We start from the raw sequence: 14,005 nt of genomic DNA on the forward strand, positions 1-14,005 counted from the left end.
GATACTACTTGATCGATGTTTCTCTTTCGCGCCAGCTTCTCTGTCTGGGCCCTTTCGTTCCTGTCATGTCATATCTGAGGCGATGCGGCAATAATAGTATGAGGACATATGGTTTCCGTGGTTGATTTTATTACCTTGACGCTTCTCTTTTTGATTTCTTCGGCATTGGTGCAGGCAGGCATGGCGTTTTTTTTTTCTTTTCTCGTTTTCATCTTGTTTCCGGTCATTTCGTTTCTTGGTTGTTTTTTTTCGTCAGCATTTCTACATCTTTGTTCGTCGTCGTCTTTTTTTTCTTCTATCTTCTCTCCTCGGGCTGATTTTGGGAGATCACTTACATATAATACATCGCGGTTCGGGGGCTTTTACTCACTCCGCTTTCATGAATCAACCTTATCCTAGTATTCGTACTCAGTATAGACACTTTATACAGCTTATCTTTCACTATACCACAACACAACACAACACAATTAAGTATCACGCCATACCCCATCGAACCCAACATCAACAATCGACAATCGACAGTCGACATCGACACCCCCTCCCAAAAACACCCTCAACATCCTCCCAAACCTCCTCCAAAATCTCCCTCCCTCCCCCTTCACCTCCCTAACAAGCTCAACCCCGGTCCCCGCATACATCGTCATCCTTCCCCCAGGAACAACCCACCCCCATCCCCCTTCCCCATCTCCTCCAAATACAACCTCCGATTCTCCTCCTCCCCCATCCCCCCGCTCCGTATCCAGATAAGTGTCATTCACAATCCCGCGCCCCCTATACCGTCCCAGCCACCCGTATATCCCCCAAACACGATCATAAACAGTTGACCGCACCGTACTCACGCCCCCGTCGCTAGCACAAAGGATAGTAACTTGATACCCACTGCTGGTGTGTGCTTCGTGGCTGGCTAGGAACCGGGTACCCATTACGCCACCGCTCGCGCCCAGGATGAGCGCTGCGGCTAGGGTGCGGCCTGTTGTGAGGCTGCCTGCTACGAGGAGGGTTAGGGGGTTCCTTTCGTGTTCGTTTTTGGTTTTGGTTTTGTGGTTTGATAGTAGGGTTGTCAGTTTTGGGAGGAGGGTGAGGAGGGATGCGGAGGTTGTTTGGGTGTGGCTTCCTGCGTCGGAGCCTTGGATTACGAGGACGTCTGGGGTTAGGTCTGTTAGGGCGGTGGATGCTTCGGTGATGGAGCCGGTTTTGGAGCCAGATTTGGGGGTAGGAGGGTGTATTTGGGGATTTGGGGTTGCATTTGGAGTTGGAGGGGTCCTTGTATGGAGGCGTTTGTAATTGTTCCGGGTTGTGTAGATCTGTCAGTTCATCTGATATGGATGTATTTGTGCATCCAGTACCAGCAGCTGTACTCGTACTCGTACTCGTACTTGTAGTATCCCCATAAAGGCCCCTCAAATCATCTACCCACGGCACAAGATCCTCGGGCATATTCCTCGGCACGAACAGCCACACTCCTGTAACTTTATACACCTCTCCGCGATCAACGTCCCAATTGATAAATCCCACGCCTAGGAGTAAGATCCCCGTTTCTGCGAAGGATTTGCGCGCAGGGTTTTGTGGTTCTGGAATGTCTTTTATGAGATTTGTTGCAGGGTGGAGGTTTGTTTCTAGGGTGCTGAGGGTTGTGTTGTAGCCGCCGGCTGAGAAGATGGATATTGCGAGGGCGGAGGTGGCGATGTTTAGCACGAGGGTGTTGGCGAGGGGGTGGGTTTTGTAGATGCGTTCTGGTTTTTGGTGTTGCATTTTGGGAAAGTAAATCAGGGGGTGTAGCGGTGTTAGTTTGAAGCTGGGCAGGAGAAGGAGATGGAGATATATATGTTGTAATTGGGAGATTTAGGATGACCAAAGTTAGGCAAGGTTGGGGTTCTTGGGGAGATAGACCAGGTTATAGACCAGGGAATACAAAGAGTAAATGCTGGCTGGATAGGGAATGATGATGCTTGTTCCTTTATAGTTTGGAGTGGAGGGGATTCTCTTCAGATGGACCCGCATTTGCCGCAATATGCAGAGAACCGAGGTGAATTTGGGACATAGCTGATAGATGCTAACTTTATTTTAGATCAGATGAATAAGATGTTTCTGATAGATCAATATGCTTTGAATTCGAATGTCATGACCTTTGAAAGTAGAATACCCGTTTACTCTGGAGGATTAAATGATGGTCCAAAATCATGGTACGTCAACTAGGTCAAGCAATATCACGTGACCAATCAGTTCAACATCATGTGACCTGACATCCAGGCCTCATCACGTGGCCAATATCACGATCCGCCCGCGACAAGGCACTTTTCATCATCTATATCAACTCGACTCAGACAGATCTCTACAACAGGCAGCGCTCTGATCTCTGTTAGACATCTAGACTGACCTGTCACTCCGCATCAATCTCATCAAGCCCTTACTAAGCTGATAAATTTGCTGTGTTTGAACACTGCATTCTGGGTGGTTCTCTGCTCTTTGATCGCAGTGCAGGTTGCCAACGAACCCGCGACTAGGCGGTCACCACGAGCTGTTTAAATTGATCAGGAATTTCCATAACTGATCACTTTTATTCCCGCATAAAGCGGTCAATCCTGAACTTCCTGCAACCACCATCAAACTGGCATCTTTCTAACCTGCTCAACCTCGCACCTCCAACAACCTCCACCTCGCACACGCCGAGTATCTACCCAAGATGAATGCTCCCGACAGGTAGGTCACAGTTTTGCTTTCTGTCCTTTTTTTTATGGACCTTTTACTTGATTCCCCTTGATTCGAGACTGGCATGTCTTCATGGGCTTGATTGATGCTCAATCCGTTCCCGTGCGCAAGGCCAGGCCTGTGGCAGGCTGCCAGGAAAAGTCCTGAAAACGCGGAGTATATCGGTGTCTCTAGTTTGAGATGCTTCAAAATTTGCCCAATGAGGTCGTAGATGATGTCGTCGGGGTTGATCCCCATCGCTCCTTCCCATCCTTCCTCTCCTTCCCCAAATCCTCTACACCTCAACTTCCTGTACAGCCTCACCTACCACTACACCATACCTGTCGCATTGTTGAACCGTGCGATTGATCGCGGACTCGGCTTCACCATGTCTTTTTCTGCCTCCTCTCCCAAAGTCTCTCTTCCTTCTTCCCCTTCCCCTCCCATCGAACTCCCTCAGAACACTCCCCATCACGAACATTCCTACAGTCTGGGAACCATGAGTTCCTACTGTTACCCGTCCTCCCGCTTCGACTTCACCACCGCTTCTGTGGCTATCGCCCGGGAGCGTGCGGGTAGTCGGTCTCGCCCTGCTCCTCGGAGTCACCGGCCTCCTCATGCGGAAGATCGCCCGGACCCGTCAGTTTCCAAGGATCACCCCCGAGCCTGTCACAGCCCTGTTGCCCTGGATCGTGTCTCCCAGTTCTCAGTCGTCTTCTTACGTGTATCACCGTTTACATGTACCAATATACTGACTTTTGCATCCCAGATACGAGGCCATCCTCCTCGGCCCCGGCGAGAACAAGATCGACGTCGAGGTCGACACCCGTAAGTACCCTCCTCTCGAGCAACGAAGTCTCGAGAAATTCATCTGACATTTCAAACGCAGGCATGCCCTCCGCTGCGATTTTCACCTTCCACAAGGAGGACCACACTTTGGGCAACATGATCCGCTCTCGCCTCCTCCGCACCGCCCATGTCACCTTTGCCGCCTACAGGGTATGTTTTACAGAATTAATCTGACCCTCGATGTCAACAGGCTCTCTGACTACCTTTCAGGTTCCTCACCCCCTGACTCCCAACTTCCAGCTGCGTTGCCAGACCGATGGCGAGATCACCCCCCGTCAGGCCGTCATCAACGCCTGCCAGGCCTTGATCAAGGACCTCGGCATCCTGTCGCGCGAGTTCACCAAGGAGTATGAGCTGCGCAAGATGGCCAATGCTGCCAACCAGCAGCAGAACATCGGCGAGTAAAGGGGTTGGGTGGATCGATGTCTGGCTCATTCGCAGTCATCATTTCAAATTCTGCACTCTTTTTCTTTTTCAAAATAGGGTTCGGCGCACTTGGGTTCTCTTCGTGTCTTTGCTTTGTTTTCCATGCCCTTTCCCTATCTTCATGATCCTCCTTCTCATGCTTCCACCCCACCTATTCCCTCTCCTCATTTCCCCATGTCCCTCCTCTTTTTCGTTTAATCTGCGATGGCTTTTTTTTTCGGTTTTTTCGTGCGGCCCCATAGTCCCGGCGAGGACTTTCGATAGTTAGTTGATAGATATCTCTACATGACCTCACAGCCATGTATTGAGCATGATACCACTGCAATTCAACTCAAATGAAATTGCTCCTGTTGACCTTGTAAATGACCGCTTCGAGTAATCAGCGTTGATCCATAGTTGGCAGCCAACAAGGCTTACTTGGTTTTAGTAGTCGATTCCTCTGAACACCGCGTATTTAATTACCCTTCATACCTACAAATATTCCTACAACTGCGACCCTGTCCACCATTTGACACTTTATTTACTCTTTGGGCCTTAGGCCACAAGGGTCGGGACCCACACCGATGACTAAGCTCTAGTTCGGGCTAGCGTGCCTCCGCGTCCCTACAACAGCGTCATTTACGTTGCTCCTGAGATTCACCTAACTCCCCTCAGCATTCGTTTTCTCCTTTCCCTCCTCATCAATCTCTTCTCCCTGGACCCTTGTATATCTGTTTTGTCCATGCGAGTGCCGCGTTCATCATAATGTTCTCCTCGTCGAATTCCTACCTCGGCGGTGGTGGCGCTGGCCGTCCAGGCCAGGCACCATTCATGCAGCAGCAACAGCAGCCGCAACCATCATACTCGCAATTCTCCCAGGGCCAACCTCAAGCATCAATGCAACAGCCACAGCCAACAGGATTTGCGCCCCAGCCTACTGGTTTCGCTGGACAGCCCTCGCCATTCGGTAGCGCGCAGCTTCAACCCCAGGCCACCGGATTCCCCGCGGGCCAGCTCCAGCCGCAGTTCACCGGATTCCCTGGTCAACAACCACAGCAGCAGCCCCAGCTGCAACAGCAACAGAACTTCCAGCAACCTCAATATACCGGATACCCTCCTCAGAGCCAGTCGCAGCCGCAAGCCCCGCAACTCCAGGTGTCGCAACCGACAGGCCTCCCTACTCGCCCGAAGACTTCCTCCGAGATTGCGAACTCCTTCCAACCCGATGCCTCCTCTGGACCTCGCCCACAGGTGCCGCCGAAGACTGGATCGAGAATCCCGAGTATCCGTCTGTCGTTCATCACTGCGCAAGATCAGGCCAAATTCGAGCAGCTCTTCAGGTCTGCGGTTGGTGATAACAAGACAATGGAAGGTTGGTTTCCCACATGGCGGTGGCGAATGCATAGTGGCATCTAGGACAAACTTACTGATATGCATATTACAGGCGACAAAGCTAGAGACCTTTTGATGCGCTCGAAACTTCCCGGCAGTGACCTTTCCAAGATTTGGGTGTTGTCGGACTCCACCAAGTCAGGCCAGCTGTTCTTCCCCGAATTCGCATTGGCCATGTACCTTTGCAACCTGCGCCTGACTGGTCGCGAAGTTCCAACGGCTTTGCCGGAGACAATTAAGAATGAGGTTTCGAGCATGGTCGATATTATCTCCTTCGATGTGCCCGACACTCAGCCTGAGCCCGCCCCGCGCACCAATGCCCCCAGTTTCGATGCGCCACTGTTGGAGAACAAGTCGACTCCTCCCATCGTTCAGCAGCCTCAGCCTCAGCAGGCAAGTAACCAGCAACTTCTGTCGCAGCTGACTGCTCAGCCTACTGGATTCTTCCCACAGCAGACCGGCCTTCAGGCCCAGCAGACTGGTTTCCCTGGACAGAACCAGTCGCAGTTCCTCCAACCTCAGCAGACTGGATTCCTGACCAACCCACAGGCTACGGGCTACACCGGGCCTCGGCCTCCGATGCCACCCATGCCTACTGGGCTTGGCTCAAATCTCAGCCCTGCGCAGACTGGTGGATTGAACGTTCAGCCTACGGGGCTGACTGCCCAGCCCACTGGAATTCCCGGCCAGTGGGGTTTCATAAACACCCCCGCGCAGGGATTGCCTAACATTGAAGCTATGAAGCAGCAACTTATGCCTCAGCCTGGTCGTGAGGGTGGTTTCACTACTGCCAACTTGTCTGGAAATGCTACTGTCTCTTGGGCTATCACGAAGGAAGAGAAGAAGATTTACGACGACCTCTTCCGTGCTTGGGATGGCCTGCGCAAGGGCTTCGTTGGTGGTGAGACCGCCATTGAGATTATGGGACAGAGTGGATTGAATCGCAAGGATCTCGAGCGCATCTGGACCTTGGCAGACCCCCACAACCGTGGTCGTCTCAATATGGATGAGTTCGCCGTGGCTATGCACTTGATCTATCGTGCTTTGAACGGGTATCCCGTTCCTAGCCGCCTTCCTCCTGAGCTTATCCCCCCATCCACGAGACACTTGAACGAGTCCATTGGTACAGTCAAGTCCCTTTTGTCCCAGGATGCTGAGAACCGCAAGGCCACGGGTGCCTTCTTGCAGCCCCAGAAGACCGGCGTCAGCTACCTCAAGGATCACTCATTCCGCGGTGGCGGCGGGGCTGCTGGTGGAGTCGGCCGCAAGGACGCGACGATGTTCAAGAACAATGACGCCGCAGGTGGCTACCGCTCTAGTGCGCGTCGCCGTGTGGGCCAGGACGGCCGCACTCCTTCTCCTGCTCCCTCTTCTCAAGCATCTGAGACCGAGGAGCTGTCTGTGGACCAATTACAGAAGAAGATCCGTGAGGCTAAGATTATGCTTGATGCTGTTGACTTCCAGGATGAGAACCGGGCTGAGGATGACGAGGCCCTCGATCGCCAGGACCGCCGTGAGGCCGAGAGCCTAATGGACCGAATTCGTCGCGTTCAGGATGACATTGATACTCACCCTAACGCTGCATTCCGTGGACTGGACAACGGAGCGGAGCGTCGATCACTTCGTCGCCAGCTACAGGCTTACGAGGATCAGGTCCCCCAGGTCGCGTCTGATGTTCGCCGACTTGAGCGTGAGATTGCTGACGCGAAGCTTGAGATATTCCGTCTCAAGGATGCCAAGGCTCACCCTGGCAGCGCCGGCAACATTGTCGGCACTGGTCCCGGCGGTTCGATCACCGAGGCCGATCGCATCAAGGCTCGGGCCCGTGCCCGTATGCAAGCGCGCGCGGCTGAGCTTGCCGGCCGCCCTGTTCCTGCAGGCGCGGATGACGACGGCCAAGCTGCTCGCCGCTTGGAGGCTGAGAACAATAATGCGAAGGCTGAACGAGAGCGCAACGATACTATGACTCGGGACGTCGAGGAAAGTGTTCGCGACTTTGCTAAGAGTCTGGAGGACAGCCTTCGCGATCAGGGTGAGAACTCCACTCGCGAGCATGAGAAGCGTCGCTGGGAGGATGCCCTCGGCGTGGAGGACACCATCCGTGATTTCATCTATGATCTCGGCCGTAATAGCCGGACCGCTCATATCCGTAAGGAAGAGCGCGATCGACCCGCCCAGGATTCCAGCGCTCAGTATCGTTCTCCTGCCGAGTCACCTGCCGAGTCACCTGCTGCTCGTCCTTCTATGCCTGCCTCCACTCCTTCTACGGGCTCATACCCAGGAAACACGCACGAAGACCGCGTGGCAGCTGCTAGAGAGCGCGCTCAGAAGCGCATTGCTGAGCGTATGGCTGCTGCTGGCATGAAGCCCAATGATGCTACTGAGACCTTGTCGCAGCGACAGGAGCGGGAGAAGCGCGAGCGTGAAGAGCGTGTCAAGCGTGCCGAGGAGGAAGACGCTAAGCGTGAGGCAGAGCGGCAACGCCGTTTGGCCGAAGAGCGTGGTGGTCCAGCCCCAGCTGCTACAAAGACTGCTGGCAAGAAGCCACCTCCTGCGCCGCCTACTCGCAGGGCCCGGACCGATAGTGCTGGCCAGGCTGATTCGAAGAAGGCGGAAGAGCTTGCCCGTGAACAGGCTATCAAGGAGGAGCAAGAGGTGCAGGAGGCCGAGACCAAGCGTCTTGAGTAAGTCAGCCGGAAAGATGACATTGAAAGTGGAGTCTTGCTAAAACCTTTGATAGGGACGAGGCCAAACAGCGTGAAGAGGAATATCGTAAGCAGAAGGAAGCTCAAGATGCGAAGCTACGCGCCCTTGAGGAGCAGGTCCGACAGGGCAAGGTCAAGAAGCAGGAAGAGAAGCGACGCAGGGAAGAAGCTGGCCGTCAGGCTAAGGAGCAGGAGGCCAGACTTGAGGCCCAGCGTGCCGAGCTTGAAGCTGCTAAGGAACGCGAGCGTCAGCTGCAGCGCGAGCTGGAGGGTATGGACGAGGATTCTTCGGATGACGAAGGCCCTATCAACATTACTCCCCAGGACAGCACCCCTACGCAGAGCCAGGTTCTGCCTGCTCCTCCCATTCCTACTGTCGCTGTCCCTGAGCCTGCTGCTCCTGCTCCTGGCCCAGAGGCCGAGAAGATTGTCAGCCCCGACAGCTTCCCAGCCTCTTCGCCCGATGCTGAGTCGAAGAACCCTTATTTCAAGTCCTTGGGTCAGCAGCCCTCCGAGCCCTCTCATGCCACCTCGCCACCTGCTGCCCAATCCACCAATCCCTTCCACCGTCTCGCGCAGCAGGAGAAGCAGGAGCCCATCAAGCCCACCTTCACCGGAGCCGTTCCTTTGGAGCGCAAGACCCGTGCCCGGCCCGAGGACGATGATGACTGGTCTGCTGCTGGCTCCGAGTTCGATTCCTCTGACGAGGAAGACGACCACCCCGGCGGCGGCAGCGCCAAGCAGCTTGCCAGCATCTTGTTCGGCACCATGGCTCCTCCGCGTCCCCTGAGCGCCATGGAAGAAGACAAGTCCCCTACCCCGGTGCAAACCAGTCCTATCGCTCCTCCCCCTCCCCCTCCACCCGCAGCCGTTTCTCCCCCTGCGGTTGAAGAAGCTTCTTCTCCCACTCCCCCAGCTGGCATTCCTCCACCACCTCCTCCACCTCCTGTACCTGGTGCCCCAGCTGCTGCTCCTCCTCCCCCTCCTCCCCCTGCAGGTGGAGCGCCCGCGGCACCGCCACCACCGCCCCCTCCATTTGGAGCCCCTGCTGCTCCCCCTCCGCCTCCTCCTGCAGGTGGAGCCCCCGGGCTTCCCCCTCCTCCTCCCCCAGCCGCGGGTGGGGCCGGCGGTGACCGATCCGCGCTCCTTGCCTCTATCCAGGCCGGTAGGGGTCTCCGGAAGGTGCAGACCAATGACCGTAGCACCAGTTCCTCGGCTGGTCGTGTGCTGTGAGAGGTGGTGATGGAACATATTGTACAGAACGAGGGGTGATGGATATTTTATTCATGGGATGGAAGCGGTTCATCTTCATGTTTTTTTCTTTTAAAGCATTCCTTTTTGTGAGAGGCGAGGAGGACTTGGTATGTCAGATGTTGTGATGGGTGCTTGAGGTTGATGGTGATGGTGATGAGATGGAGACGATGATGAGCGGGAGAGTATTCAGCTTTGTTGTGTATGCCATTCGCATAAAATATTAGCCTTTTTTTGCCTGATTTTGTTGATATCTCTCTGGCTTTTATTTTCGTATCGTTTAAGTAGGTCATTAATCTACCATGGGCCCTAGGTACCTGGGACATATCAAGTTGCAGGCTAATGCTGGGATCCCTATCCACCCCAGATGACTGCTTCTAAACGGCAACTCTAGATCTTGATGACAAGGGTCCAGAGCAATACAAATATTCCATTTGATTCTGCTTGCTATAACTAATGATAACCCTTCCTGGGCATCTGCTATCTGCAATCGGGGTTCTTAAAACCCTCCAAATCCACATTGACCTGCAACTCAGAATCCACCACTTCCTTCCATTGGACAACATTAATGCCCACTTCGGAAAAGAAAGGACCATATCAACTATTCACAATCTGTGATCAGAATAATCATTCCCATCCACACTCTTAAGCCTTCACACTCTCCTTAACATACTCATTATTCTCACCCCCACTCTCCGAGTCCTGGGCACCCGGAATCTCAGGCTGATGCGCCCTCAGAGTCTTCTGCATCCGTCTCGCCACACGCGGCGGATCAAAAATGCTCTTCGACTGAGCGAAAATCTCATCAATCTCCTCCAACGACCGACCCTTGGTCTCGGGGAAAAAGAAGTACACAGCCGGCACGATCAAAGCATTGATCACTGCGAAGATAATGTAGTAGTTATTCGCGATCGACGCGAAGCCGATAGGCGTCACCTCTGCAAGTAGGAAATTGAATGTCCACACGGTGGCGGTGGAGACTGCGCTGACGGCGGCGCGGACCTGCAGGGGTGCCATTTCGGCGGCGTAGAGGAATGTCAGGCCTGAGTAGCCGACGGTGAAGATGAATTGGAAGCAGTACAGGGCGATGACGGCGATGACTAGGGCGGCGGTGCTGGATTTGGCGGGGGGCGAGGTTGTGCCTGCTAGGACGGCCATGCAGATTGACATTGCCCCAGCGCTCCAGAGCATGAGGGGGCGGCGGCCGAGTCGGTCGATTGTGTAGTAGGCTAGGTAGCCGCCGAAGGGTTGCATGAGGCCCATTGCTGCGGCGAGGATGCGGGATTTCACTGCGTCGGTGCCGAGGTATTGCTAGATGGTGTTAGTTGGTGATACTGGAGGTTGCTTGCAAGGGGAGATATAGTGTTAGTGTACCTCGAAGATAGTCGTGGCGTAGTACGTGATCAGGTTCACACCACACATCTGCTGGAACATCTGACCGGTAGCAGCCAGATATGCACGATGGAAAAGACGCTGCTCTCCGTTGGTGAACATCGCAGTCCAAGAGGTGTTTCCACAAACAGCCAGCGTAGTCTGAATCTCCTGGATAGTATCCGTGATAGTAGACGAGTGAGGCTCAAGCTCGAGCAGAGCAGAAAGAACCTCTCTAGCATCATCAATCCGACCAGTCTTGATCAACCAGCGCGGAGACTCGGGAAGCACCGTGATGAAAATCATAGCCATGACCGACAAGACGACCTGGAAAGCTAGTGGGAATCGCCACGAGACAGAGCTGCCCTTGATGAAGTAGAAGCCAAGGTCAATCCACAGAGCGAGTGTGACGCCGAGACCAACGAAGATACCATCGGTGACTACGTTGGAGCCTCGCTTGTGTGCTGGTGAAATTTCGGATTGCCAGACTGGGACGGTGGCGATGTAGCCACCGATACCGAGACCGAGGACAACCCGGGCGATGATGAATTGGACAAAGTCGAAGGAAGTTGCCATGAGGATGGCGCCGATGATGGTGATGAAGTTGGTCCAGAAGATGATTTTCTTGCGTCCGAGCAGATCGCCCAGGTAGACGCAGGACAGGGCTCCAAAGATACCACCGACGGTATACAGGGCAATGACAGTGCCTGTTCATAGCCAAATATGTTAGAACGTGTTCATAGTGTTTTGCTATTTGGGCTTTGAATCACCTTGAATCGTCGAGTTCTCAGCCTGCTGTGCTCCAGTTGTAGTAATCGTATCCATCCGGGGGAACTGCGTATTGAACGCAGGAAGCGTCAAGAGACCACCGGCCACACTCATATTGTATCCATAGCAAGTAAAAGTCGGGCACACGACCAGCATGACTGCAGCCCTGAGGAGGGCATTGCCTCGAAGGCCCATATACGGCTTCAAGCCCATAATGGTGATGTAGGAATAGAATATGACCCAAAAAAAACCACAGAATAATGTAGACTATTCTCAAAGACGAGAAAATCGAATCACTTGTAGGGCAATCTGCGACCGATATATCCTTAATTGTAGAGCGTGGATATGTCAATATTGACCCTCGAGTGCAGTGCCTGACTGTGTCTTGCAGTGCAATGGCCACAGATCGGTTGCGGTGGGTCGCCTCTAAGTACGGGGTTGAAGTCTTCGGTGCTCGCCGGTCGCCGGCCAACTGGGAGAACGGCGAGCCCACTCAAGAGAGCATGTTGGGTCAATCGGACGTAAGATGGTCCATTGGTATTGGGCCAACGCAGCTTGGCTTACACAAATATCTGGGGTAGTGTGGAGATGTCCGGGGAAGGTCTCAACATTTGCTGGATCGTGCAGATTCTGGGGAAGTGGCCGATGCTCTCCGGGGGTGAGAATAACATCGGTTTTGAGGCTTACAACTTTTTTGGATACAGTCTGGATAAGCTTAAAATTGAGCTTCACGGATAGATAACCTAATATTGCTATCAACGGAGAACAGACGTCTGTTTAAGATCGCACTGAGAATGTTTGTTCTGGCGGTTGACCATTCAGGAGTTCCTGGGGCTGACCTTGTCGCGAGGACTTCCCTTGGGGGTTGCGAAGAGTATAGTCTGCCGGTGGTATTATTGCGCTGGGGGGTTTACGAGTTTTCCGAGTGATACACTGCCAGTCCGGGGAGTCCCTGAGCATCAGGGCGATCATGGAAGAGTCCGATCGGAAAGTAGAAGGAGGATTAGGTTTTTGCCAATCCATTGCTCTTGACAGAGTTTGTTACTTTCGATTGGAACGAGTTCTACTGGGAATAGGCCCATCAACACTCTCAGAGTCCGTTCGGACGTTTCACGGTATTGACGGAACCTGCCAGTCTCCCCTGGTGAACCTCGGTCCCGCGACTATTCGGCTGTTTCTGGGATACTGGCCGAACTCATTCTGGCAACTATTTACTGTCCATGATCCTAACATATTCAAATCATCACCCTCAATACTTGTTTAAACTTCTTGTTGATCGCCAGTAGAGTACATCCCATATAGCTTCATCTTCGGAGCCGCCCGCAAATCCTCGCCATGACCCTCCAACTCCCATAAAGTTTCGAAGGCTGGACCTTGGAGCAAATCAGAAGTGCCCAAACCTGACAGAACTACCGCTAGACTTCCGGCAGTGCAGGCATTCTGATTCGTCACAAGGACACGAGTAAACTTAATGCACGCTGTGCATATCGATCGCCTTCTCTCATAAAACTTTCTCTGTTTACGAATTCTCGTATGCTTCATAATCATCCACGATGAATGTCAGTTTCGTTCGTTCTCGTTACGTTGAAGGCTCTAGTCGGAAATTGCAAAATTGTCGGAGCGTAGTTCAGATCCGTTTTCTCTGGGGCTTTGGGCTTTGGGCTCGGGGCCAGACTGGTCTTCGGGTGCTCACGGCTGCTGGTTCACGATCGACTCGCTTAGCTCGGGCGAATTCCGCTTGGGGCCATTTGTCCGGACGATCTGGATAGAGGGCTGAGCCTGTCTTATTTGAGGACACTACTGTCTTGAAGAGTATTTTCATAGAATATTGAACAAGGCAAAGGCGCAGTGACTAAGGCTTCGATTAACTAACTATCGTTGGCTGCTGGAGCCTGGGATAGGGCCATTTTTAGACACATTCAGTTATCAATCCGACTAAATGAAGATCAACATTGCTGTGATGATCTCCAGTAATCCATTTCTGCAAGGAAGGACAGATTACAAAGTAATGTTCTAGCGAATCTCTTCATGATCGTAAATAGCAGAGAATATGTTGGCATTTAGCGCCAGTATGTCGTTGAGGACGTTGTATTCTCTTGTGTTTCCAAGAAGATGATACAAGGGAACATTTTCTAGTGCTGGTAGAGGAGCAATGGAAGACGACTTGCTGATGGGAGGCCAACGCTCCTTCATTGATTGGTTCCTCTCATTACGACTAACACATCCACCGCGACAGCCTCGCTGTCAATTGCTGCATCAGGTCTCAAGTTTCCGTCAATCATCTTGTTCAACTCGTTCATAGTGTCAGATAAACCTGATTGTGCACAGCCCCTGATCACTATTCCTCTCACTACCCTCTTTTGTACATCCTTACTCATTTGTATCCTTTCTGCCTCTAAATTTGTAAGACCAGCGATCAGTCGGAAGCAGCCGAACACCGAGCCCAGAATATTCTCGATTATCACGCCCTGTTGATCTCGCTGTCTCACACTCCCTATATCGACTTCATATTATCGATGGCTGTTTCTGCAGCCCTGAAGATCGTCTTCCCATCAAGCAGGTACAGCCTTCACACT

General features: G+C 53.0%; 5 protein-coding genes across 5 annotated transcripts; 3 read left to right on the forward strand and 2 right to left on the reverse strand.

Annotated features, from left to right (window-relative positions):
* Window positions 1–467: 467 nt before the first annotated feature.
* N7458_006243 (uncharacterized protein) lies at window positions 468–1,752 on the reverse strand (the record flags this gene model as incomplete). The annotated part of the gene is made up of 2 exons (XM_056909625.1): window positions 468–1,263; window positions 1,418–1,752. 2 exons carry the CDS (start codon window positions 1,750–1,752, stop codon window positions 468–470), a joined length of 1,131 nt encoding a protein of 376 aa, XP_056765329.1.
* Window positions 1,753–3,187: 1,435 nt separating this feature from the next.
* N7458_006244 (DNA-directed RNA polymerase II core subunit RPB11) lies at window positions 3,188–3,942 on the forward strand (the record flags this gene model as incomplete). The annotated part of the gene is made up of 4 exons (XM_056909626.1): window positions 3,188–3,390; window positions 3,458–3,516; window positions 3,578–3,687; window positions 3,748–3,942. 4 exons carry the CDS (start codon window positions 3,188–3,190, stop codon window positions 3,940–3,942), a joined length of 567 nt encoding a protein of 188 aa, XP_056765330.1.
* Window positions 3,943–4,707: 765 nt separating this feature from the next.
* On the forward strand, window positions 4,708–9,272 carry pan1 (actin cytoskeleton-regulatory complex protein PAN1; the record flags this gene model as incomplete). The annotated part of the gene is made up of 3 exons (XM_056909627.1): window positions 4,708–5,314; window positions 5,387–8,018; window positions 8,075–9,272. 3 exons carry the CDS (start codon window positions 4,708–4,710, stop codon window positions 9,270–9,272), a joined length of 4,437 nt encoding a protein of 1,478 aa, XP_056765331.1.
* Window positions 9,273–9,935: 663 nt separating this feature from the next.
* On the reverse strand, window positions 9,936–11,642 carry N7458_006246 (sugar porter family MFS transporter; the record flags this gene model as incomplete). The annotated part of the gene is made up of 3 exons (XM_056909628.1): window positions 9,936–10,601; window positions 10,665–11,368; window positions 11,432–11,642. The coding sequence occupies 3 exons, from the start codon at window positions 11,640–11,642 to the stop codon at window positions 9,936–9,938; spliced, it is 1,581 nt and encodes a 526-aa protein (XP_056765332.1).
* Window positions 11,643–11,824: 182 nt separating this feature from the next.
* Window positions 11,825–12,010, forward strand: N7458_006247 (uncharacterized protein; the record flags this gene model as incomplete). The annotated part of the gene is made up of 1 exon (XM_056909629.1): window positions 11,825–12,010. The coding sequence occupies one exon, from the start codon at window positions 11,825–11,827 to the stop codon at window positions 12,008–12,010; it is 186 nt and encodes a 61-aa protein (XP_056765333.1).
* Window positions 12,011–14,005: the final 1,995 nt, after the last annotated feature.

The sequence above is a fragment of the Penicillium daleae genome, assembly GCF_028827525.1.
Source record: "Penicillium daleae strain IBT 16125 chromosome Unknown utg000006l_segment0_segment0, whole genome shotgun sequence".
NCBI lineage: Eukaryota > Fungi > Ascomycota > Eurotiomycetes > Eurotiales > Aspergillaceae > Penicillium > Penicillium daleae.